The sequence below is a fragment of the Bufo gargarizans genome, chromosome 6, assembly GCF_014858855.1.
Source record: "Bufo gargarizans isolate SCDJY-AF-19 chromosome 6, ASM1485885v1, whole genome shotgun sequence".
NCBI lineage: Eukaryota > Metazoa > Chordata > Amphibia > Anura > Bufonidae > Bufo > Bufo gargarizans.
In genome coordinates, this window is record NC_058085.1 from 36,006,762 (window position 1) to 36,030,101 (window position 23,340).

At 43.0% G+C, this 23,340-nt stretch overlaps 1 protein-coding gene across 2 annotated transcripts; it reads right to left on the minus strand.

Annotated features, from left to right (window-relative positions):
* Positions 1 to 2,768: 2,768 nt before the first annotated feature.
* LOC122941478 (zinc finger protein 260-like) lies at positions 2,769 to 23,340 on the minus strand. 2 transcript variants are annotated; one of them, XM_044298785.1, is made up of 7 exons: positions 23,289 to 23,340; positions 19,477 to 19,626; positions 19,168 to 19,347; positions 18,962 to 19,085; positions 18,784 to 18,878; positions 17,707 to 17,809; positions 2,769 to 5,215 (listed from the first exon to the last, which is right to left on the minus strand). In XM_044298785.1, the coding sequence occupies exons 2-7, from the start codon at positions 19,552 to 19,554 to the stop codon at positions 4,041 to 4,043; spliced, it is 1,755 nt and encodes a 584-aa protein (XP_044154720.1). In that variant the 5' UTR covers positions 19,555 to 19,626; positions 23,289 to 23,340; the 3' UTR covers positions 2,769 to 4,040. The 2 variants fall into 2 exon arrangements, with proteins under 2 accessions (XP_044154720.1, XP_044154719.1); XM_044298784.1 differs by lacking the exon at positions 23,289 to 23,340 and having other exon boundaries at positions 19,477 to 19,926.

Consider the following 23,340-nt stretch of genomic DNA (forward strand, 5'->3'; position numbering starts at 1 on the left):
ATTTGATCATCAGTTAACAATTCATCTGATAAATTAATAACTTCAAAATCATTGACTGTCCCCACAGTGGGGTTCATTTCTTGTGGTGCCGTGTAGCCATAGTATGTGGCTTTACTATGTTTGTTGCCCCCTCTTCTGGGTCGTTTTTTGAGATTTTATTGCCTTTGCCTTTGTTTTTCAATTTCTTATAATACGAAATTTTGTTGGGCAGAATATCGGCTTCTTGTTCAGTCGAGGGGTCATCATGTTCGGAATTAGATTGCAAATATTCGGAATCTGAAGAAAAGCTGACAGTCCAAGTTCTGAACGGAGACTTGTGTTTGTTTTTCGATTTTTTTAAGAATTGGTCTTGGTGTGTTGCACATTTGCTTTCTCCTCCCCCACTCATAAACCTGTTTGTGATGATAATCATATAAGTCTCTCTGAAACTTCCTATGTTTTACTTCAGTTATACTTTCTGCGAGTTGACAAACTGAGGTAGCGATTTTTTGTTGTAAGGCTTCATGCTCAGGGAGAGTATTGTTTAAAATTAAATTTACAATCATCAATTTCTGTTTGCAAGGCTGATAGCTTGAGACCCTCTTGTTCAACAATCAGAGATATCAGTTTAAGTGAGCAGTTAGTATTAGTATTATTCCAGTCTTCCACAAATGAATATGAAAATAGAACCGTGGGGATCTTCTTAAGTCTCAGACCCCTGCGATCATCGATTTTTCTAGATATTTGGTGAGAGTCGTATGATCCCACCACAATCTGATTTCATGTAATAAAAGTTTTTCCAATTCAAACCCAAGGTTGTTCATGCCTATTTGGCTTTGTATAGGCATGTCATCAGTGGAAAAAACTTGATCCGCTAGTAGGAGCTTACGAACTTTCTCTGCCTTTGGAATCGAGCGAGTTTTTCCCTCTATTCGAGGGGGCGATTTCCAAAGGCGACTAATAAAAAGGGAAGCCTTTTGGATTTTACGATTAAAAACAAGACATCCAAATGGTTTGAACTTAAGAAAGGAACTCATGTATCTCTATTAGGATTGGGTCCATTCCTGGTGTGCTTCTTCATATATATATATATATATATATATATATATCATATCAATGTATTCCATTGTGCTGTTCCATCCAGATCAGCAGCTATGAGGATACTTTCGCCATGCTTGATTTGCATTTTTCAGTTTTTAACTTTGTGAATCACTATTCAGACCATGCGGTTTTTCAAGAATTCGCATATTTTTGTGTGTTTTTCATTAATGTCTCGTTCATCACTTAATTTTTCGGAGACTGGCACATTTTGTTATTTCTGATATAGAAGTCTGAATAGTATATATCTTATGCGCACTCATTTGGTTTTAAAGATGTTAAACTTGCACCAATGTTCATTTCAGTTGTTCCTATTGGCTGTGTTTTGGGCGTGCTGCAATCAGCTCCTTCCAGCTCTCACCTGGAGGTGGGAGGAGAGGTAGCGGCTAGCCTATATAAACATGGCCAGTTGGATATCTGATCAGTCACGACTAAGAACATGTTTGTTCGAAACGCGTAGACGTTCATTTGGAACATTGAGGTGATGCTGTCACTGTATGGATTTTACTATAATGAATAAAGGAACCCACAATATTTTCTAAACTTCTATGCTGGATCCATTGCTTCATTTCATCTGTAGTTCTGTACCTGGATCCTGGCCTTGGCCTGCTCCTGGACTGTTTACATCCTGACCCTTCATACTTCCTTGCTGAGCCCTGTGGTTCCACACCTGACCACTTTTCTGTGGCTGCTGCTGGCTGTCTACTGGAAGCTGCCATAAGGGGCCACATTCAAGCTATGTGATACATGGCAGTAAAATCAGCCTCATATTTTCATCATAATAAGTAACAATCCAAGGTTGTAGAGAATTCCATAAAACTTTAGTATTTTATTCAGGTCATCATAAAAATCTATGACAATGCAAAACTGCCTTTTGTGGCCAAAATGTCACTGGCTTTAAAGAGGTTGGCCACCTTTGTTTTGGGAAACCCACCGTCATAAGCAGACTGGCTAAGGGAAGCATACTTACCCGCTGCAGTGCTGGTTCCTAGTTCCTTCACTTCTTAGCCTTGGCCGCCTCACCTGGTCCCCTGCAGTCAATATCTGCTTCGACACTGCTACATCCAATTCCTAGCCACAGATGTGATCTGCCCCCTCGAGTCATTTGAGCAATTTATATGATACAAGGGGAGCAGGTCACTGCTGTATTGGCTGCAGCAGTGTCAAAGTGGATGTTGACAGCAGAATACCCTAGTGAAGCAGCCAAAGCCGGGAAGCAGAGCAGCTGGGAGCCAGCACCAGGGAGTAGGTCTGCCCAGGAGAGGGAGTTTGCCTCCCCAAATGTGGCCAACCCCTTTAATGATGAAGTATTGGATTGTTCCTTATTGTGAGTAATGCACTGTTTGGTGGAAGAATGTCCAACGTCAAGCACAGAGAAACTGGTGGTGTATGGGAATCCAGCCGTGTAGTGTAGAACTCTTTTTCAAGCAGGCAACCTTTACCGATGAGATGGAAGGAAGGAGACTCCCTCGCTGGATCAGTGGTGTAATATGATTAATATGAGAGGATTGTTTTCAAAAATAGAAAGTGTTTTAATAAATTCAAAAACATCTGTGATCCATGGTATAATTCTCCCTGCACCATTTATACACAGTGACTACTAGCTCTCCCTTAAATTTGTAGGTTCTGGGGCAATAACGCATCAGGTAAAGAATAAAGAGACGTAGGCAAAAAAAAAAAAAACACAGATATTTATTAACGACTGGTACAATATACACGAAGACACAATATAAAGAGGGAATCATGAACTGGTGACGGTTCCCGGATTACAGTGCAGGGTCACTTACTTTGTTTTGTGCAGTAGTCAGGAGCTGAGAGCTCATGCATTATATTTAGTGGACTGTAGAGCTCAGGTCCCGCTCCAGCTGTTCAGCAGCGATTTTAAGAAAACTACTGAAGGAAACAAAGTAAGTGACCCTGCACAGCCTCTCAGATAAGACAGCTATACCCGATGACACATTGCCTTCACTGGGAAATATTCTCTGCGCGTGGTGGATAGATGTTATCTGGATTATCTGCTGTATAGATAGACATTTATTGGTAATTTCATGCATTTCTTAGGCTGCCCGTTCAAGATGCAGCCTTGGCAGTGGAATCTACATGCGGCTCACTGCTAACTGCCAGGCAGTGCTTGTACAGGGTATTAGAAACAATCAGCATGTAGAGGAGCCGGCCAACAATTACAGGGGTGTCCCGGCAATTAGCGGTGAGCTGCATGGAGATCCCAATGCCAGGGCCACATCGTGCACAGGAAACCTTACCAGACATTTTTTGCTCTTAACTTTTCTTATATTATTTGTTGAATTAAAATAAATAAATATTAAAAAATGGTTACTTTTCACTCCAGACATACTGCCTTGCAGTGATAGCTCAGCTGAATGTAATTTCACATAGCAATCGATTGCTTCAGTCTACAGAAATACTTTTAATCCATATGCAAATGAGCAGTTAAGTGCAATGAGGGCAAGACAAACAAATCTGTGCATTCTTGCTCCTCCTACTTTATTTACCAGTCCCTCCACTTGAATTAAAGGGCAGTTTCCTGTGTCGTCATCTTGCTTGGCTTTGTCTATCAAGGAGAGAGACAGGCTGACAGGAGAAGCAAAAGTGCGTAGAGTGGTTTGGGCCTGCCTTTGGTGCACTTAACTCTCATCTGCATATGGATCATAAGTACTTTTTCTCCAGAATGAAGCAACGAAATCTTAAGTGAACAATATCAATACAAGTCATTGTGCCTGGTTTACCAGTGAATTTCATGGTGACAGACTCCCTTTACAGTTTAAGAAGATATGATGTGTGGATAAAATATTTCCCACATTGTTAACATTAAAATATTTTTACTGTGTAATTTCTTTGATGTGAAATTATAGCTGACATTCTGAACATGAAAATGGCTTTGCCCAGTGTGAATTTTCTGATGTGTGGTAAGACTTAATTCTATAACATTTCCCACATTTTGAACATTAAAAAGGTTTCTGCTCTGTGTGACTTCTGTGATGTATAACAAGACTTTCTCTTTGTTTGAAAGATTTCCCACATTCTGAACAGAAATAGGGCTTCTCCCCTGTGTGAATTCTCTCATGTTTTACAAGATGTGATTTATCTGAAAAACATTTCTCACATTCAGAGCATGAAAATGGTTTCTCTCCTGTGTGAATTCTCTGATGCTTAACAAGAACTGATTTGTCGTTGAAATATTTGCCACATTCTGAACATGAATATGGCTTATCCCCTGTGTGAAGTCTCTCATGTATAACAAGATGTGATTTACGGTTAAAACACTTTTCACATTCTGAACATGAAAATGGCTTTGCCCCCGTGTGAATTCTCTCATGTATAAGAAGATCTGATTTACGGTAAAAAAGTTTTTCACATTCTGAGCATGAAAATGGCTTCTCTCCTGAGTGAATTATCTGATGTTTAACAAGATTTGATTTACGGTTAAAATCTTTTATGCATTCTGAACATGAAAATGGCTTCTGCCCTGTGTGAATTTTCTCATGTTTAACAAGATGTGCTTTATCTATAAAACATTTCCCACATTCTGAACAAGAAAATGGCCTCTCCCCTGTATGAATTCTTCGATGTATAGCAAGATATGATTTATCTGTAAAACATTTTCCACATTCTGTACATGAAAATGGCTTTTCCCCTGTGTGAATTCTATGATGTTTTAGAAGGTTTGATTTACGGTTAAAACATTTCCCACATTCTGAACAGGAAAATGGCTTCTCCCCTGTGTGAATTCTCTCATGTTTAACTAGATTTGATTTATGGTTAAAACTTCTTCCACATTCTGAGCATGAATATGGCTTCTCCCCTGTGTGAGTTCTCTGATGCGTAACAATAGATGATTTAACACTATGATATTTACCAAATTGTGAGTATGAAAAACCCTTCTCTTCTGTGTGAGTTATTTGATGTTCACTACTTATGTGACTTTTATTTTGAATACTAGTCTGTGATGAATCATAAGATTGGAACTGATCCAGAGGATCAGATGATAGATCTTTGTGAAAGGCTGCGGGTACATCTGAGATAACAAGATGCTCTTCACATGTATCCTGTTTGATTCCATGATCATCTGCTTTAAAGTGTGGAAATATCAGATGTTCCTCTAAGCTCCCGGTCCAGTCATCTGCCAAGAATAAAATTGATTTGTATTATTTATAAATAATATATAACCTTAACATTATAACATTTCTATCTAAAAATTCCATACAAATTACAAGGAATGGAACAAAATTAAATTGACTAACAGAGGTGGGAAAGCAGATCACTAGCTAACAGTAGGCCAGTAGATCATGATGTTAGGTTACCAGGCCTGATTTTCCACTCGTGTGTTGAAGCCAGCATCTTCATAGGTCAGGGATGTCAAACTTGTGGCCCTCCAGCTGTTGCAAAGCTACAGCTTTCATCATGCCCCGATAGCTGTAGGCTGTTCTGGCATGATGGAATTTGCAGCTTTCAACACCTGGAAGGCCACAACTTTGACATCCTTGTCATAGATTCACATTTCTATGTGCCTACCACCACTATTTTCTACTGAAATGCTTAGTGGAGAATCATGAAGGGACCTGTGAGTCAGTACTGTTAGGTGGTATCCATCTCACACATTGAAGGCTGCATACATTTTAGCACGGAGCAGAGCCGAGGAGAGGAGCAGTATGGTCAATTACAAAGAAGTCACGGCTTTGGAAGAGTGTAACAATGGATTATTAGTTTTAGATTCTTTATCTCTATTTTAAGAAGTACTTTATACTGTATTATTACTTGTAGCTTTAACTGAAAATAATCTGGAGTGGTGAAAAGTATACAGTACAGTGGAAACACTGGAACAGTGGATACGTGTTCTGTGGAGTGATTAATCAGGCTTCTATAAGTCTGATTGAAGAGTCTGGGTTTGGTGAATGCAAGTCGAATGTTACCTGCCTGACTGCATAGTGCCAACTGTAAAGTATAATAAAGAAGGTGTAATGCTATAGGGTTGTTTTCAGGGTTTGACCATAGCCACTTAGCTCCACTGAAGGGAAATCATAAAGTGGTTATCCAGGAAATAACATTGATGACCTATCCACGGCATAGATTATCAATATTTCTTTGGCAGGGGTCCGAGTCCTGACATCCTTGCTGATCAGCTGTTTCTGGAAGCTGTGCGGCTCATTGGAGCTCAGGTGAGCGCAGCGGCCTTCCAGCCACTTACCAAGCAAAGCGCTGTACACCATATAGCTGTTATTCTTCGTATTGCACATTGACTTGAATAGGGCTGAGCTGCAACTAGGGCATGTGACCAATGTACGGTGATGTCACATGGCCTAGGAAAAGGCTGCAGCACTCACGGACTGCCTGGCCTCTTTTAGCAGCTGATAGATTGGATTCCTAGGTGTCGGACCTTCACCAATCTGATACTGATGACCTATCCTGAGGAGAGTTCCTGCTAATGTATGCTGTATTTATTTTACTGCCTGAGCACATCCTTTTTTACTGTATTCTGAACCTCCACTGCCTGACCTGTGCCAGCCCTCCATATAAAAACTTCACTGCCTGCCCTGACCTCCGGAATGTTTATTGGATTGTACATTGCCTGCCTTGTCCTCTCGGCCTGTCCTCAAATTCAGTTTTGCCTCACACCCCTCTTCCTCTGTGGGTCAGCTGTGTACTACACAGAGACTAGCAGGAGGTAGAGGCCTGGTATTTCCCTGGCAGTAAAGTCAATATCCCTGTATGGGGTTAAAGGGTGAAAATCAGGGACTGCCAGGATAAAACCTTTAGGGGTAGCCAAAAGTCTAATCTGTTGTTTCACAAAATGGTTCCAAAGTCACTGCTGTTAAAGTTTTCTTAGGCCATGGAACCTGCTGGCCCATCCAAGATCAGCCTGTCTTAAATATACAAGGAGTTAACAAATCAGCATGGTTGCCAGGATCAATTTCTGTATTATCTAAACAATGTTTCTGCCCGTCTGGATGCTTTGACTACTACCACTCTGGTGCAGCCACCTCACGCTGCAATGTTTGCACCATCACTTCCATCAGTTGCAGCCTCTGGTGGTTTTGGTCTGCACCTGCCACACCATGAAGAGGACCCCAAGTTATTCTGAGGGTTTTTAAACCAGTGTACCATCTGCTTCAAGCTACAGGCCCATCAGTTCCCTATCGACCAGTCCAAGATAGCTTTCCTTGATCTCTGTCCTGTCTGGTGAAGTTCTCACTTGGGCACCTCCACTCTGAAAATGTAGTGACTCTCTGACCAGCAACCTACAGGAATTCCTAGCTACTTTTCACAAGGTTTTTGAGGAATTAGGCCCTACAAGTTTAGGAGCCTTCTCACTTCTGCGTCTTCGCCAAGGAAATCTCATTTTTGGCCAATACGCCATAGAATTCTGTGCCCTGGCTTCATGGAACAATAGGGAGGTCTGTCAGGTCACAACAAGTATGAATTGGCAGATTGTAATGTCCTTTCAATTCTTTCTGTGCCTGTCTTGTGGTAAGACTCTATTTATTATGTAGGCCTTCCTAGACTCTGGCTTGGCAGGGAACTTTGACACAGCATGCCAACCATGTGCCTGGAGAAGTCCTTGGTGGTCACATCTGTCATTGGGATGGCGCTCCCAGAATCCATCCAGTACATCACTGTGCCCATGGAACTTCAAGTACTTCACAAAGAGAAGATTTTATGTCTACCAGTCCTCTTCTGCTGGGATTGCCTTGGCTTTGTTTGCACTGTTCTTGACTGAAACTCACGGCAGATTCTTTATTGAGGTTCTGCCTGTCACTCCCATTGTCTGTCCTCTGTATTACCTCCCCAAGTTCCAGAGGTCCCTCAGAGTCTGCAGTGCCTTCCTCCATCCTAGACTGACTACATCGATGCCTTCAACAAGGAGGAGGCTGCCACCACATCATCCTTATGACTGCCCCATTAACTTAGTGGCAGGAACTACTCCTCTACCTGAAACTCAAGCTATGTCTGAATGCATAAAAAAAATTAAATAAAAAACTGGAAAGGATGAAACACTAAGAACTGGTCTCTCTTCCAATCCCTTAAGCAAGTCTTCCCTTCAGCATCTATTTTCCATCACTGGGATGTTGCCAAACAGTTTTTTTTTTCTAAAGGTGAACCCATTCTCTGTGTGGGCTGTAGCTATTCTTTCTCAAAAGAGGATCTCTGGAATGTCCTTCTCCCTGGGTGAACACAATTTTCTTATATGAGACATGGAGCTGCTAAACATTCAAGTTGTCGCTGGAGGAATGGTGTCATCTGCTGGAGCACTCCTGTCACCCAGTCATCATTTACACTGGCCACAAGAACAAGGTGGTCATTGTTTTTTTATCATCTTCTTATTAGATTTTGCATTTCCATCCCGCAAACAAGAATATTAAGGGTACTTTCACACTTGCGTTGTTTGATTCCGGCAGGCAGTTCCGTTGATCAGGCAAACCTTATGCAAACGGATGTCATTTTCTTTGACTGATCAGGCATTTTTCAGACTGATCAGGATCCTGATCAGTCAGAAAAATGCATTGCAATACCGGATCCGTTTTTCCGGTGTCATCAGGCAAAACGGATCAGTTTTTTTTCTTCTCATTTTTAAATGCCGGATCCGGCACTAATACATTCCTATGGAAAAAAATGCAGGATCCGGTATTCAGGCAAGTCTTCAGTTTTTTTTCGCCGGAGATAAAACCGCAGCATGCTACGGTTTTCTCTTTTGCCTGATCAGTCAAAATGACTGAACTGAAGACACCCTTATGCATCCTGAACGGATTGCTCTCCATTCAGAATGCATGGGGATATGCCTGATCAGTTATTTTCCGGTATAGAGCCCCTGTGATGGAACTCTATGCCGGAAAAGAAAACCGCTAATGTGAAAGTAGCCTAAGGCAGATGCTCTGTCACATTCTTTCGATCCTGCTGATCTCACAGAGGAGACCCAGTGCATTGTTGACCTGGCGCGCATCGTGCCAGTCGTTCCTGCCCAGCTGAAACATATTCTGCCCGGCAAGTCATTTGTTCCTGTGGCCAATAGAAAGCAGGTTATGTCCTGGGGATATCGCTCCAAAGTAGTCAGTCACCCTGGTCTTCGCAAGACTGTTAATCTAATTTCTTGACATTATTGGTGGCCTACTATTTCTAAGGATTTTCACAATTTTGTTGCCTCTTGCCCTACCTGTGCCTGAAAAAAATAAAAATAAAATGGCAAGTTCCACTGCAGCAAATCGCCAAGGATTTCATCACTAACTTACCATCTTCCTCAGGCTGCATTGTAATGTGGGTGCTGGGTGATTGCCATCTTTGAGAATCAAACTTTATGCACTGGCCTGGTCTCCCATGTGTAAGTTAAGCAGCTAAATTGTTAGTGAAACAAATTTTTCGTCTCTAGGGTTTAACCTTCCATCGTGTCTGTCCAGAGAGTGCAGTTCACCTCTAATGTTCCCTTTACATGGGACAATGATCTAGCAGATTGTCAGAATAGAAGCATTCCTTCCCAATAATCTGCTGATCGATAGTGGAGGAGACTGGTACATTTACATGCATCAGTATCCTCCAGAGTATAGGGAGAACTGATCACTTATGCCATCGCTCTTCCCTATACCGTTTTGCTCGCAACATCATTGCTAACGAGCGTTACTAGTAACGCTGGTTAGCGATAATTGAAAAGTTGGAAGTTGAAACTGAAGGGTGGAAAGAAGAAGTAGTCAGAGGTAGACTGTTGTATACTCAGAAATCAAAATACAATGACGCTGATGAACGACCTCCCTCATATCCCACTGCCTCTAGACCTCCAAGAGGGAATGGACCGGAGGGATGGACTTGTAATGTCTGTGGCAATCAGAATCCAGACTGGGCCAATGCATGCCGAGCCTGTGGTGCCCCCCCGACCCCACAGACCTGTAGGACTCTACCCTGTTCTAAGACAAGACTCCTACCCAGACCCACAACAGGACAACAGGGGGCGATGGGAGGAGGATCTGATACAACCTCAGGACCACCCGGACAGGTCATTGGAGCGACCAGCCGGAATCAGGAACCTTAATTTCTTCACGCCAGTGTGACCGAGTACCACCCCTGGAGTCTGAAAGACCAACTGTGACTTTTGACCTGACTGCCCGACCCTCTGACGAGACCCATGCCTATTTCTAGGACTCTTAAAGAGATACAGGTGACTTATAGTGCTACATGGACTGACTTAAAGGCTCTGATGTTGCTGAAGAAGGGCGAGTCACAACATCAAATGGTGAATGACTATATGAACGAACATTATGTCCCCATGGATATTATGACTAGAGACTGGGTCAAGACTTTACAGTCTGGGACTGTATTTGTCAGGGTTTTTACAGAATGGGCACGTACAAGGGAGGAAGAAAGTTCCCAAAGTCTTAAAGACATAGTACAGGGTCCTCAGGAGACTGTAGAGACTTATGCTGCAGAACTAAGGACTATCTGGACCGACATGGGTTGAGATCAAGCTGGAAACATGGGAGAAAAACAGTTGACATGTGCATTCATGGAGGGGCTTCGACCCACCCTCCAGGCTAAGCTGAAAGCTTGTAAACCTGAAAAGGCATGTGACCCCATTAACCCAATTAATTGCTGCAGCCAAAGGGTTAGAACAAGACATGAAGAAAAACCTTACTCCGGTTAAATACATGGGGCAGGGCCCCGGTCCCAAACCCAAACGTGATTTTAAATGTTACAATTGCGGCAAACCAGATCACATGAAGAGAGATTGCAGGGCTCCCAGGAAACCTAGAGACAACGGTGGCCAATTTAGTCCACAATCACCATCGTCTTCAGACTAGGATACCGATACCCCAGTGACGGTTCTGCCTGTAAAAGTAGAGTCCGTGGGCCTCCAAATACATATCCCAGTATCCCTAGGAAATAAAAAGGCAGTACCATTCCCGATCGACATAGGGGCAGCCAAAACCGTTTTTGAACAGAACTTTTTAAAACCCAACTCAACTCAGTCCATACTACGTCCCAGTCATGGGTTTCCCTGGGGAAACCATGTTTGTCCGTGAGTCTGAACCAGTCAAACTAAAAATCAAAGACAGTACTGTTATCACTCAAATTTAGGTAAAGGATGATCTCCCTGAACCTATTCTGGGAACTGATGTACTCCAGGGGCTCGGGGCCAGTATCCATCTACACCCAGATGGGACTAGTCACGTAGACTTTGGAGTCCCAGAATAAGTTCTCTGCCTAATGATGGCTTCTATAACGGTGGCTGAATTAAATCTTCCTGATTGGACAGAATCTGAAAAGAGTCTGCTCAGCCAGGTCCCCGAGAACCCTTGGGCCACCCCAAAGACGGACATAGGCAAATTACCGGTGTCCCCTGTGATGGTGTCTCTAAAGCCCGGGTGTACCCATTGAGTCACGCTCAGGAAATAGCAGTGTCCAGCCAAATATATGATTTTATCTGAGCTGGTGTTCTCATCAAGACTGTGTCCCCGGCAATCACTCCCCTATTTCCAGTGAAGAAGAAGGCAGTTAAGGGTCAGCCAGTCACATATCGAATGGTCCATGATCTTCGAGATGTCAACAAAGTTACAGTCCTACAAACCCCAATAGTGCCCAATCCGCACACTTTGCTGTCCCAAGTTCCATCCACAGCTACCTGTTTCACTGTGATAGATCCAAGATTCGATGGTCCCTTTCAAGTACTGTTGACCACCCACACCGCTGTAAAGGTTGAAGGAAAACCGAACTGGGTACACGCTTCTCACTGCAAGAAAGTCTTGGAACCACAGGATGAAGATCCTCCTGCTGACAGTGGCTCTGACCCTGAACATGTTAGCAGTGTTTTGTCCACTAAATGATGAATGGGACAATGCTTTGATATGGCACCATCAGGTGCTGTTTGAAGGACTGACTGAAATAAAATAAATGAGGGACTGTTGGATCTGTACTCACAGTCATGTTAGTTCAGCCGGTATGCCCTATTTCGCCGTGCTCCTCAATTTTTCTGAATTGACTGAACTGGCCAACTCTACTATCTTTTTCGCAGGCATGAAGCAGGTTAAGTCTAAAACTAGAGACAGGGAAGCACCCTTACCCGTTGCAGAATGGGCTGATCCCCCCTGGCTTATGGTAAACAGATCAAGGCCACCAGTTGATTATAGCCCTACCCCCTGGAACAAGAACATGTGGTGCAATGTGTAATGCTTTCCAAGTTGGACACACTGTTATTGTTTGTAAATACAGTCGAAAGGTATGTCTTTTAGTCCTCATAACAAATTTGGATGCAATGACTAACTCGAACAGGTTGGCTCAGTGTGTTGGTATAGATCCTGTAAAGGGTAAGAATCTGGCCTGCAACAACCGTACCTTAGTTGATTTAATTGCTGGAATAACCTCTAACTCCTTAGAGGGTCAGGAAAAGGGAAAAAAAACGGCAGAAGCTGTCTGACTGGCCAAATTAATAACTCAATTGTTTAATAGTACGGTGGTTGCAGTCCCAGAAGATATATTCCTGGTCTGTGGGCATAAGGATACAAGTGGTTGCCCAGAAATGTCACTGGTTTATGTACAAACCTGCAACTTTTATTTACCTTTATAGATATAAACGCTGTACCTAAACATACTCTGTATTGAAGGGCCAAGGACAATACACGCAGACCAAATGGTAAACCTCACGTAGTAGAGATGAGCATCTCCAATAAGATTTTCAGCACCTTGTTCTTGTACCCCATGGTAATGCAAATGTGGGACAAGCTAGTAGTGGCAACTGATTATTTGGATGATCAGATATGAGAGGTGTTAAAGCTCACGAATACCTCATACATTGTCCAGAACCAGATAATCATTGTCACCAATCAAGGCACCTTGGTTTTAGACTACCTGACAGCAAAGGAAGGAGGTATGTGTCAGGTTATAGGACCTGCTTGTTGCCATTCTATAGATCCCCAAGGTAACCTACGGGTAAAAGCTGGACCAGAAAAGGTGAAAGCCTTGAGAAACAAGTGGTTACAGGAAAATAGTGCAGACAAAGACTCGTGGTGGGGAGGCACCTTTTCCTTCCTCAACCCTGCCAACTGGTTCAAAACTTTGGGAGGGTGTTTCACGGGAATTCTTCAAACGATTGTCCAAGTTAAAAACAATATAATATAAACAAACAGCCCTAAACAGCACAAGACAAGGGAAAGTATCGGAGCACGATAAAACGGGGATATGTGTGGTTTCACCCCTTTTAGCGAGCAGCCAACTGTCAGGAATGAATGCTTCCTTCCCAACAATTGGCTTTAGCTCGGCACATGTACAGGCAGTCCCTGGATTACGTACAAGATAGGGACTGTAGGTTTGTTCATAAGTCGAATCAGGCACTTTTTTTAAGCACTAACCCTCTAGCCAAAAGGACAGGGTATTAGATTACATCTTTCTAAAGAGGTTACAGAAAGCAGTAAAATCTCAAGTGGCTCTAATACTCATTAAAACTAAATTGCATGGTGTTCTACATACTGTAGGAAATGCAACTTGGACACATGTTTGTCTTAACATAAAAAAAGATATGTGCATGTACATGCTTAAACATCAAATTCAACATTCAAATATTGTACTGTAGACTCTTGTACAGTACAATTTTAAACAATCTTGGTAGAGGATGATCGACTTGTTGGAGAGGATTGGACTGCAACGGTGTCTCCGAAATCCAAATCTAGTGCAGAGCTTGATTTTGCTGCTGGGTCAATTTCTTGAAGTAGACATCAAGGGAGCTTTTCTTTTTCTCTTCATAAATAGTCTTGTAGCATTTCAGACCTTCAGTAACTGCACGATAAACTTTTGCAAACCTCTCTGTATCAGAATCTTGCTCCTCTAACTTTGCCATTCCTGCTTCAATGAGACCAAAAGCATCAGCTAACTCTTTTGTAGAAAACTTTTTCGGTTGTGGAGTTTCTAGCTCCTGGGTTTCTTCCCTAAATTCTATCTGTTGCTCTAGTTCCATAAGGTCTTCATTGGTTAGTTCTTTGCCATGGGAGTCGAGTAACTCTATGACATCATTTTCAGTGATGTCTAAATGCAGTTGATTGCCAATAGCAACCACAGTTTGCCTGGTTTCTGCAATGTCATTATCTGTAAACCCCAGAAATTCTTGCGTGAATTGAGGGCACAATTTTTTCCAAACTCCTCTCATATTTGTCTCTGTCACTTCATCCCAAGCTTCAGCAATATTTTTGATGGCATCATAAATGTTATAACTTTTCCAGAAATCTCGGAAGGTCATCTGATTGTTTTGGGTAGCCCTGACAGCTTGTGAGAATGTTCTCCTTAAATAATAGGCTTTAAAGGAGGCTATGACTCCCTGATCCATTGGCTGAATAAGTGATGTGGTGTTAGGGGGTAAAAATACCACCTTTACATTGGGGTGCTTGTCATCTGAAGTGCTTGGATGTCCAGGAGCATTCTCAAGGAGAAGGAGAATTTTGAAAGGAATGTTTTTGGCCAAGCAATAACGTTCAACAGCAGGAATAAAATGGTTCAAAAACCATTCTTCAAAGAGTGCTAACGTAACCCAAGCCTTTGAATTTGCCCTCCAAATAACAGGAAGAAATGACTTTGTGACATTACATAGTGCCCTTGTATTTAGGGAGCGATGCACAAGCAAAGGCTTGAGCTTTAAATCCCCCGATGCATTACTCCCGAGTAATAAAGTCAGCCTGTCCTTTGATGCCTTATGTCCAGGTGCACTTTTTTCTTCTTTTGAAATGTATGTTCTCTCAGGCATTTTTTTCCAAAACAGGCCAGTTTCACCTACATTAAAGATTTGTTCTGACAATGGTGGAAGTGTGCAAAGATTACTCCCTATTGGCAGAAAATATTTAGAGTCCTGTCTGAGATATGTAAGATACCATTTCCGGTCTCTCCGAAAGTTTGCCTCTTTGGGGTGTTCGGGGATCTCAGGTGCCCTAGAGACACGCGAAAGTTGAGCCAAATTTTACTGGCGGCTTCCAGATTACTCATTGCAGTTTACTGGAAAAAGACGGAGATTCCCCCATTAAAACAATGGGTCAATAGATGTGACCAATTGTACCGCCTGGAGCAGATAGCTCACTGGGAGGCCCGAACACCACACAGATTTGAAACGATTTGGAAACCTTGGAAAGACTATAGAGGTTTCTCGAGTACAGCTGTAGGGTTCTCGCAAACATCAACGGTAGCACAACAACAAGTATTTGGTAATAGTCCATCCGTGTGGCAACATGGGGATTTTTCTCTCCCCCCCCCCCCCCTCCCGACCCTTTCCTCCCCTCAGACCTTCCTACGTTCTTGTCTCCCCATTATTGTTTGTTATTATGTGATTTGCACTTTATCATACGACAGTACTGTCTCAGATGCATTCTTGTATTTGCGCCTATGAAGGCAAACAAAGATTGTATGTCCTGCTGTTGTAAAACCAATAAAAAACAATTTTAAAACAAAAGATTTGTTCTGACAAATAGACTCCCTCATCAATAATATCTTCCAATATCTTGGAAAAATCACTTGCAGCACTTGAATCGGCACTAGCTGCTTCACCTTGAACTTTCATATTATGCAAATTTGCTCTTTTTTTAAAGCGATCAAACCAACCCCTACTAGCAACAAATTCCTTATTGCAATCACCTTCACTTGATGTATGAGCAGCTTTTAAATCATTGAGAATGCTCCGAGCCTTTTCTTGTAATAAAGAAAGACTGATAGGTATATTATGCTGATTTTGGTCTTCTATCCAAATGGTCAGCATTCTTTCCATCTTGATGATTAAACCACTGCGTTGCTTGGTTATAATCGTAGCATTGGTTGGGATGTGGCATTTCACATGCTCCATTATTCTACTCTTATGTTTTAAAATTGTTGAAATTGTTGATCGAGCGTAACCAAATGCTTTGCCAATAGATGATGACATTTCACCACTCTCTGATCTCTTTATTATTTCTACTTTATCTTCCAAGGTGATTGTGTTTCTTTTCTTTGCTGTATCACCAGCACTTGCATCAGATTTTTGCTTTGGAGGCTTTGTTGCAGGGTAAAAATACACTGTAAGTACAGAGATGGACACCAGATTCAGAGGACAGGGTACAGTTGTCAGAGAACCCTGTGATGGTTCCTTTAATGAATAATTAAACTGTTGCTCAGGCTAATAAAACTTGTCCCTAAAGCAGGCTGACTGTCTACTCTGGAATGTTTTTTGCTCCTAAAGTGAGCTCTGCTTTGCTTTACACAGCACACGCTGCCCCCTCCCTCACCCCTGCAAACACAGACAGAGGCTCGGATCCCATGCTGCTTCACAGAGCAGCCTGACAGCCACTCGCTTCCCTCTCCCCTGGAAACGCAGAGGGTCACTGATCACTGTCTGGAGATGGTGGGCAGCGGGACACACACTGCTAGCCCCAAGTGTATCAGCCTCAGCTGGGGAGTTCTGGATGTCGCTTCTCAAAGGCTTGCAAAGCAAGAATGCCAAGAGCTTGAAGGGGGGAGTACGCTTCCGGTCCCATGATGCTGTGTACGCAACTACAAGTTGTACGTAACTTGAATGTACTTAACCTGGGGACTGCCTGTAAATGCACCTTAACCACATAGCAGTGTTGCCCAAATTCAGCTCAGGCTTTGGGAAAAGCACTGAACTGTTCACGCCGAGCACAGCTTGGTCTGCAGGGAGAGGGCTACTGCTACTGTTCATATCTCTGGCTTGGTAACTGCTCGAGACATGGGCTCGGCATCTAAGCTTTCATACAAGACCAGAATCACAGCATTAGCACAACATCAGCAGGAGATATCACTGTTAGAAAAAGAGTCAGGAATAAACACAGTAAATCCTGCTTTTACTTTCGGCACCATTCGCTACATCCCGGATTCAAACAGTGTTATCTTCCCATGTAGTAAAGATAATGCTGTCATTCTGGTATTGTTTGAAAGTAGAGATATTAGCAGCTTCAGTCTGGAGAAGGGAGGGGGGGGGGGGGGGCAGTGGGGCAAGCTGAAAGCCTCCAGGAAAAAATAAAAAAATAATTTAAAAAAAATCTAGAAATTTGTCATTATCATCATTGTAGTGACTCATATAATAAAGTTATTTATACCACACAATGAATGCTATAAATAAATTCCACAAAAGAATGTTAAAATTGCGGGCTTTTTTATCTTTCTGCCTAAAAATGAAATAATAAAATTTATTTAATGCACTATATATACACTACAAAATGGTTCAGAAAAAAACAACTAATCACGGAAAAACAAAACAAAAAAGTTATGACTTCTGGAACACAAAGTGGGTATATGTTACTGGTTCTGAAGACTAAAATTAGTTATGTCACTAAGGGGTTAAAAGTGAATTGTGTCCCCTGAGACATTTTTTGGAGGGTTTTTCCAATACGAATATGACTGTTAGTTGTTTAAGTGAAGCCTCTGCTGAAAGATGCTTCATAGAAGTTAGAAGAATAGGTGATAAACCCAAACTTCTGATCAATACTGCAGGACACCATGTAGTGTGAAGAACTGTGTGCAAGTAAAGGGAACCTGTCAGAATGTATGTGCCCCCCCCCCCTCCCCAAAAAAAACTCCCCCCAATACCTGACAGTGGAAGGAGGAATCAGTATCCAGTGAATGAGAAGAATCTGTGAGTTTTCTCTGCTCTACTTAGTGGTTACTACTCACCTGGGCGGTTATCTGTAGGAATGTCCTCTGTACTCTGCTCATCACCCATCAGATCTGTCTCTGTAACATATATAATGTTCAGATCTTCACCCAGATTCACAAGCTGTAAAAGAAATATTGTAAAAGTCATCAGGCGGTTGGAGAAGTCATGTGGAATGTTTTATGTGACCAGAAATCATTATTGGCATGACGACCACTGATGAAATGACAGCAGTTATCTGCTATAGTGGTGGTCCACATCTACAGCCGATCCTCTACTGTTGGTTAGCACGCCTGCTGTCTTTCTGATTCGCTTTATATTTTCAGGGCTCCTACAGTCTATTCCCACTAGTGTACCTCTCTACCTGCCCAGTTGTCCCGCATGCCAGAATAACACTGTCCCCCCAAATAGGCATGCGCACATGTGGTCTCTAGCTCTTAAAGGGCAAGCATTCTTGCACCCTAATCTATCCCAGCAATGGAAAGGTGCCTGAGCAATAGGTTCTAGTATACCAGTTTACTGCAAAGGTATGACATTAGCTTGTTTGCGTCATCTATGTTCTGATTTCTGCCTTACTTCTGGATTTGACCTTTCACTGACTGACATAACCTCCATTCTGAAACTGAGCTGCCCATCCTAACACTGTACTGTTTATAAAATATTCCATGTACTCTGCCTGCTCTGACATTGGCCTACCCCTAACTATGGTTCTACCTAATCTCTTGGTGCTAAGCATTGGTGTTCCTTGACCTGGTGGATCAGTAGTCACTTGTACCGAGAGTACAGATCCCTGCATAAAGTTAAGGGGTAAAGACCAAAGGGGCCACATAGATAATGGTCTTATCTGAACAAGAGACACATCCACTTCATTTCATTATCTGAACCAAATATCTGCAGGTCTTCATAGCCAGAAACCTGTGAGAACATCCAGACAACATGTAATGTCTATGGTCAGCTGTACCCCTGCCATCGCCACCTTTCTCATTATACAAGGATAAAACATATAATACTGGTGGATAAAACAAAACTGAACACAAGATCTTCTCAGCCTTCTACAGATCATAGGGGTCATTTCATGAGACCTTATCTCCATCTACCTGATCATCCTGTGGGACATTGTGATGTTCTTCTGAACCATCCCGTGGAAGAAGAGGACTGGGACATCTCTCTGGTGTTTTTATCTCTTCCTTAACTGTAGGAAAAACATCCAGTGCCTGAATGCATTACTTACATACAAATAATGAGAGGACGTGTGTATTTAGTCATGTCTATTACCTGGTGGTGTGAGGGACTGGTGATCGTCCATCATGACGTCCTTGTACAGATCCTTGTGCCCTTCTAAATACTCCCACTCCTCCATGGAGAAATAGATGGTGACATCCTGACACCTTATAGGAACCTGACAACACAATGGTACAGTCATCACCCAGATCCCTTCATAGCGTTCCTGTATAATGTCCCAGCATTCCCAGCAGTGTCACCTCTCCAGTCAGCAGCTCAATCATCTTGTTGGTGAGTTCTAGGATCTTCTTTCTATTGATTTCCTCATGCATCAGGGGGTGAGGTGGAGGCCCTATGATTGGGCTCAGGGTTCTTATCCAACCTTTAGACATAGGGGCCTGACAGCGCTCCCTAGAGGTCTTCTTCACTATTGTGTAGTCCTGGATATGGAGAGACACAGTAATAAATATCACTCCGGACATTTCCAGAGTCCCTCACCTCTCCAGTCATGTCCATCTGTTAGTAACATAGCTAAGATGATGTAATGTGACATCATCAGAATCTCTCACCTCTCCAGTAAGCCGGAAGAGGATCTCTAGGGTGAGATTTATTATACTCTCCGGCATCTTGTCCCTGTTCCTATCCATTCTTGACGGGTCAGTTAGGAGAAGGATCTTATATAGAAGATCTCCACTGAGCGGATCCTGTATTGTAGGAACCTGAAGATAAGACAATGTAAAATCCTACAAAATCCCATGTAGAGTGCAATTACTGGAGATAATAAGAGAAGACATCAGAGGAGATAATAAAGTGTACATGTTGAATACACAGTGAAGGCAGCTCCTCCATGTTTCAGGACAAATCATGTTCCCCCTTTATATTACCACTATAGTCAATTACAGGCAGCAGTAATGTCAGTATAAAGCTATAATCTGGTAGATGACGTCATAGATCCAGAGCTCAGACTACTCTTGTCCTATCAGTCAGGATCTCAGGATTTACCCCAAATACAGATTATCTTTGCGCGTTTCATTAATATAATGAATCAAAGGAGCAGCGTCTATATCCAGTAAGTAAATCTGGTGGTGGTCACTGTGTATACAGGTCACCACTGCTCCATCACTGCTGAAAAGACTGAGAAAGGGGGTGGAGAGTAGTGTCTGCCCCAGAGGGAGAGAGAATCCAGGGGAGGGAGCTGGTAATAAAGGGGTTTAGGCCTGAAACAATTATTCGATTAAATCGAGTAAGTCAACACAAAAAAATCTTTTGCACCGAGGATTTGTTTGTGTCATGTGACCACGGAGTGGTAAGCGTGCACTATGACCTGACGCTGTGTGATGTCAGGTCCCAGTGCAGCGGGTGAAAAAGAAGACAGAAGATCTCTGGAGTGTCGGCAGTGCCCCTACAGAACAGGTAAGTATTTTAATTCATTCGTGCAACTGGGGACTTATGGCTAGGAAGGGGAGATGGTGGCACTGTGGGGGGGGGGGCAGGATTGCATGGGGGGGAAACGGTAATGGCACTGGGGGGGGGGGGGTAGTGCCCTTGAGCAGGGAGTACTTTGACATTTGGACATTTACCTACATCCCCTATAGAAAGTTAAAACCATTTACTTTATTTTTCTTGAAAGGGTTAACATACACAGTTTATTACTGTGTATTACTGCATTATATATTTATTTATTTTGTTATATATCCTGTTATTATCATTGTATTGACATGGCTCTGTGGAAAGGGTTAATGAATACTGAAAGACTGTTAGGACTTTGATTGAGAAGCTGTTTTGGAGGGAAAAAACTCACACTTGTTTACCAACAAAAGCAGACAGGCTGACTTTTTAAATGTCTGGTTTTAGCTCTGTTGTTTTGTCTGGAAACTTGTTTTTGTCTGGAATAACTGCTGTGTCATTGACATTGAGTATTATTGAAGCTCTAATGTAAGTCTATACCAGACGGAAAGTGTTGCAAAGTATCTGTGCTGAGTTTCTCCACTCCACCACCCCACTAGAAGGTTCTAGTCTAGCTAAGGCTACTTTCACACTTGCAGCAGAGTGATCTGGTAATCAGTTCCATCGCGGAAACTGCCTGCCGGATCCGGCAAAACGTACGCCAACTGATGGCATTTGTAAGACTGATCAGGATCCTGATCAGTCTTAAAAATGCCTGATCAGTCAGAAAAATGCATTGAAATGCTGGATCAGTCTTTCCGGATCCGGCATCTATTTTTTTCACGCGCAGACCAGAAGGACGAATCCGGCATTTTGAATGCCGGATCTGGCACTAATATATTCCTATGGAAAAAAATGCCGGCATTCAGGCAAGTCTACAGTTTTTTTGGCCGGAGATAAAACCATAACATGCTGCGGTTTTATCTTTGTCCTAATCAGTCTAAATGACTGAACTGAATACATCCTGAACGGATTACTCTCTATTCAGATATATGGGGATAAAACTAATCAGTTCTTTTCCGGTATTGAGCCCCTAGGACGGAACTCTATGCCGGAAAAGAAAAACGCAAGTGTGAAAGTTTTGTTTGATTCCGGCAGGCAGTTCCGTTGCCTGAACGGCCTGCCTGATCAAGCAAACTGTATGCAAACACATGTCATTTTTTATGACTGATCAGGCATTTTTCAGACTGATCAGGATCCTAATCAGTCTGAAAAATGCCTGAGCAGTCCGAAAAATGCATTGCAATACCGAATCCATTTTTCCGGTGTCATCAGGCAAAACGGATCCGGTATTTATGCGCATGTGCAGACCGGAATACTGGGTCCGTCAATGCGGCAATTTGAGGCACTAATACATTCCTATGGGAAAAAAAAATACGGATCCAGCATTCAGGCAAGTGTTCAGTTTTTTTGTCCGGAGATAAAACAGCAGCATGCTGTTCAGTCAAAAAGACATCGGATTACTCTCCATTCAGAATGCATTAGGATAAGGCCTCATGCACACAACCGTAGTGTGTTTTGCGGTCCTCAAATCGTGGATCCGCAAAACACGGATGGCGTCCGTGCGCGTTCCGCAATTTGCGGAATGGCACGGACAGCCTTCAATATAAATACCTATTCTTGTCCGCAAAGTGCGGACAAGAATAGGACAGGTTATATTTTTTTAGCGGGGCCACGGAACAGAGCAACGGATGCGGACAGCACACGGAGTTCTGTCCACATCTTTTGCAGCCCCATTGAAGTGAATGGATCCGCATCCGAGCCACCAAAACTGGGGCTCGGATGCGGACCCAAACAACGGCCGTGTGCATGAGGCGTAAAACTGATCAGTTCTTTTCCGGTATAAAGCCCCTAGGATGAAACTCTATGCCGGAAAATAAAAACGCTAGTGTGAAAGTACCCTTAAACTGTATATAAAGAGAGCAGTCAGAGCCCCTAGTGTGCTGCAGTTAGGGACCAGTGCTTGGAGGGGAGACTCATGCCAGCCTGCATGAGTGACCAGAAGAAGACGCTGAGATTAGGACGCTGAGCCACAGACCAAGGAGCCACCTGGACTACTGAGCTACAGACCGTGGGTCACTATTGGTGTTGAGCGAACTTGTGTTTTAACTTCGGCGCCAAATGTTCGGGTTCGGGTTATCGAAGAATCACGTTATGGATTCCGCTACCAGGGAGCATAACGGAATTTAGAATCCATAACGCGATTCTTCGATAACCCGAACTTAAAACACAAGTTCGCTCAACAGTAGTCACTATCCCTGTGGCCAAGGAGCCAGCCGGACTACTGAGCTACAGACTGGGGCCCTTGACGAGGATGCCAGCCTTCTGAAGAGAAAGAGGGACAGATAGCTCAGGCCTTTCCTCAGCATCAAACCCTTCTTCTGCCAGGGAGGAGACTGGAGAAGCCAGCCCAATGCCTCGCCTTGTATTGTTTTATACCTGAATTCCTCCAGTAAAGAAGCACCCTGGTTACTGCAAACCCTGACTCTCTGAACTTATTTCCTATTGGGGTGCACCACGCCTTACCATCCCTTCCAGAGAGCAGCAACACGTGGTGACACCTCAACGGTGTCCGAAGGACCCAAACCTGGCCATTGCAGGAGCAGCCGATGGCACCTTGGGGTAGCCTGATGATGGCATTGGGGGGGGGGGGGGGGCTAATAAGTTTTTATAAAGGAAAACACTCTTTTTAATTTTTTTTTTTTTTTAGAGTATTCGATTAATCGTTGGATTAATCGATAGAATACTTGATTTCTAAAATAATCGATAGCTGCAGCCCTAAAGGGGAACTGCCCCAGTAATTCTGACAGACAAAGGGGGCGATGCATACCTCCACCTGCACCACTGTACACTACATGTATGGGGGGGGAATTCACTTCCACAACAGCCCTAATCCTAAGAACCACAAGAAACGGCACTGAACACAGACACTTACCTAATGCTGCTTCTTACCTCCAACCATCACATATATGGGGAATACTAGTGGG

Bases quoted from the DNA above. Each gene is read 5' to 3' on its own strand.
- LOC122941478 (XM_044298785.1), bottom strand. From the start codon at position 19,554: ATGGATAGGAACAGGGACAAGATGCCGGAGAGTATAATAAATCTCACC. The intron at 19,348-19,476 runs GTGAGAGATTCT...CTCCATATCCAG, and splicing joins TCTTCCGGCTTACTGGAGAG to GACTACACAATAGTGAAGAA. The intron at 5,216-17,706 runs GTGAGTAGTAAC...TATTCTTGGCAG, and splicing joins TCCTACAGATAACCGCCCAG to ATGACTGGACCGGGAGCTTA.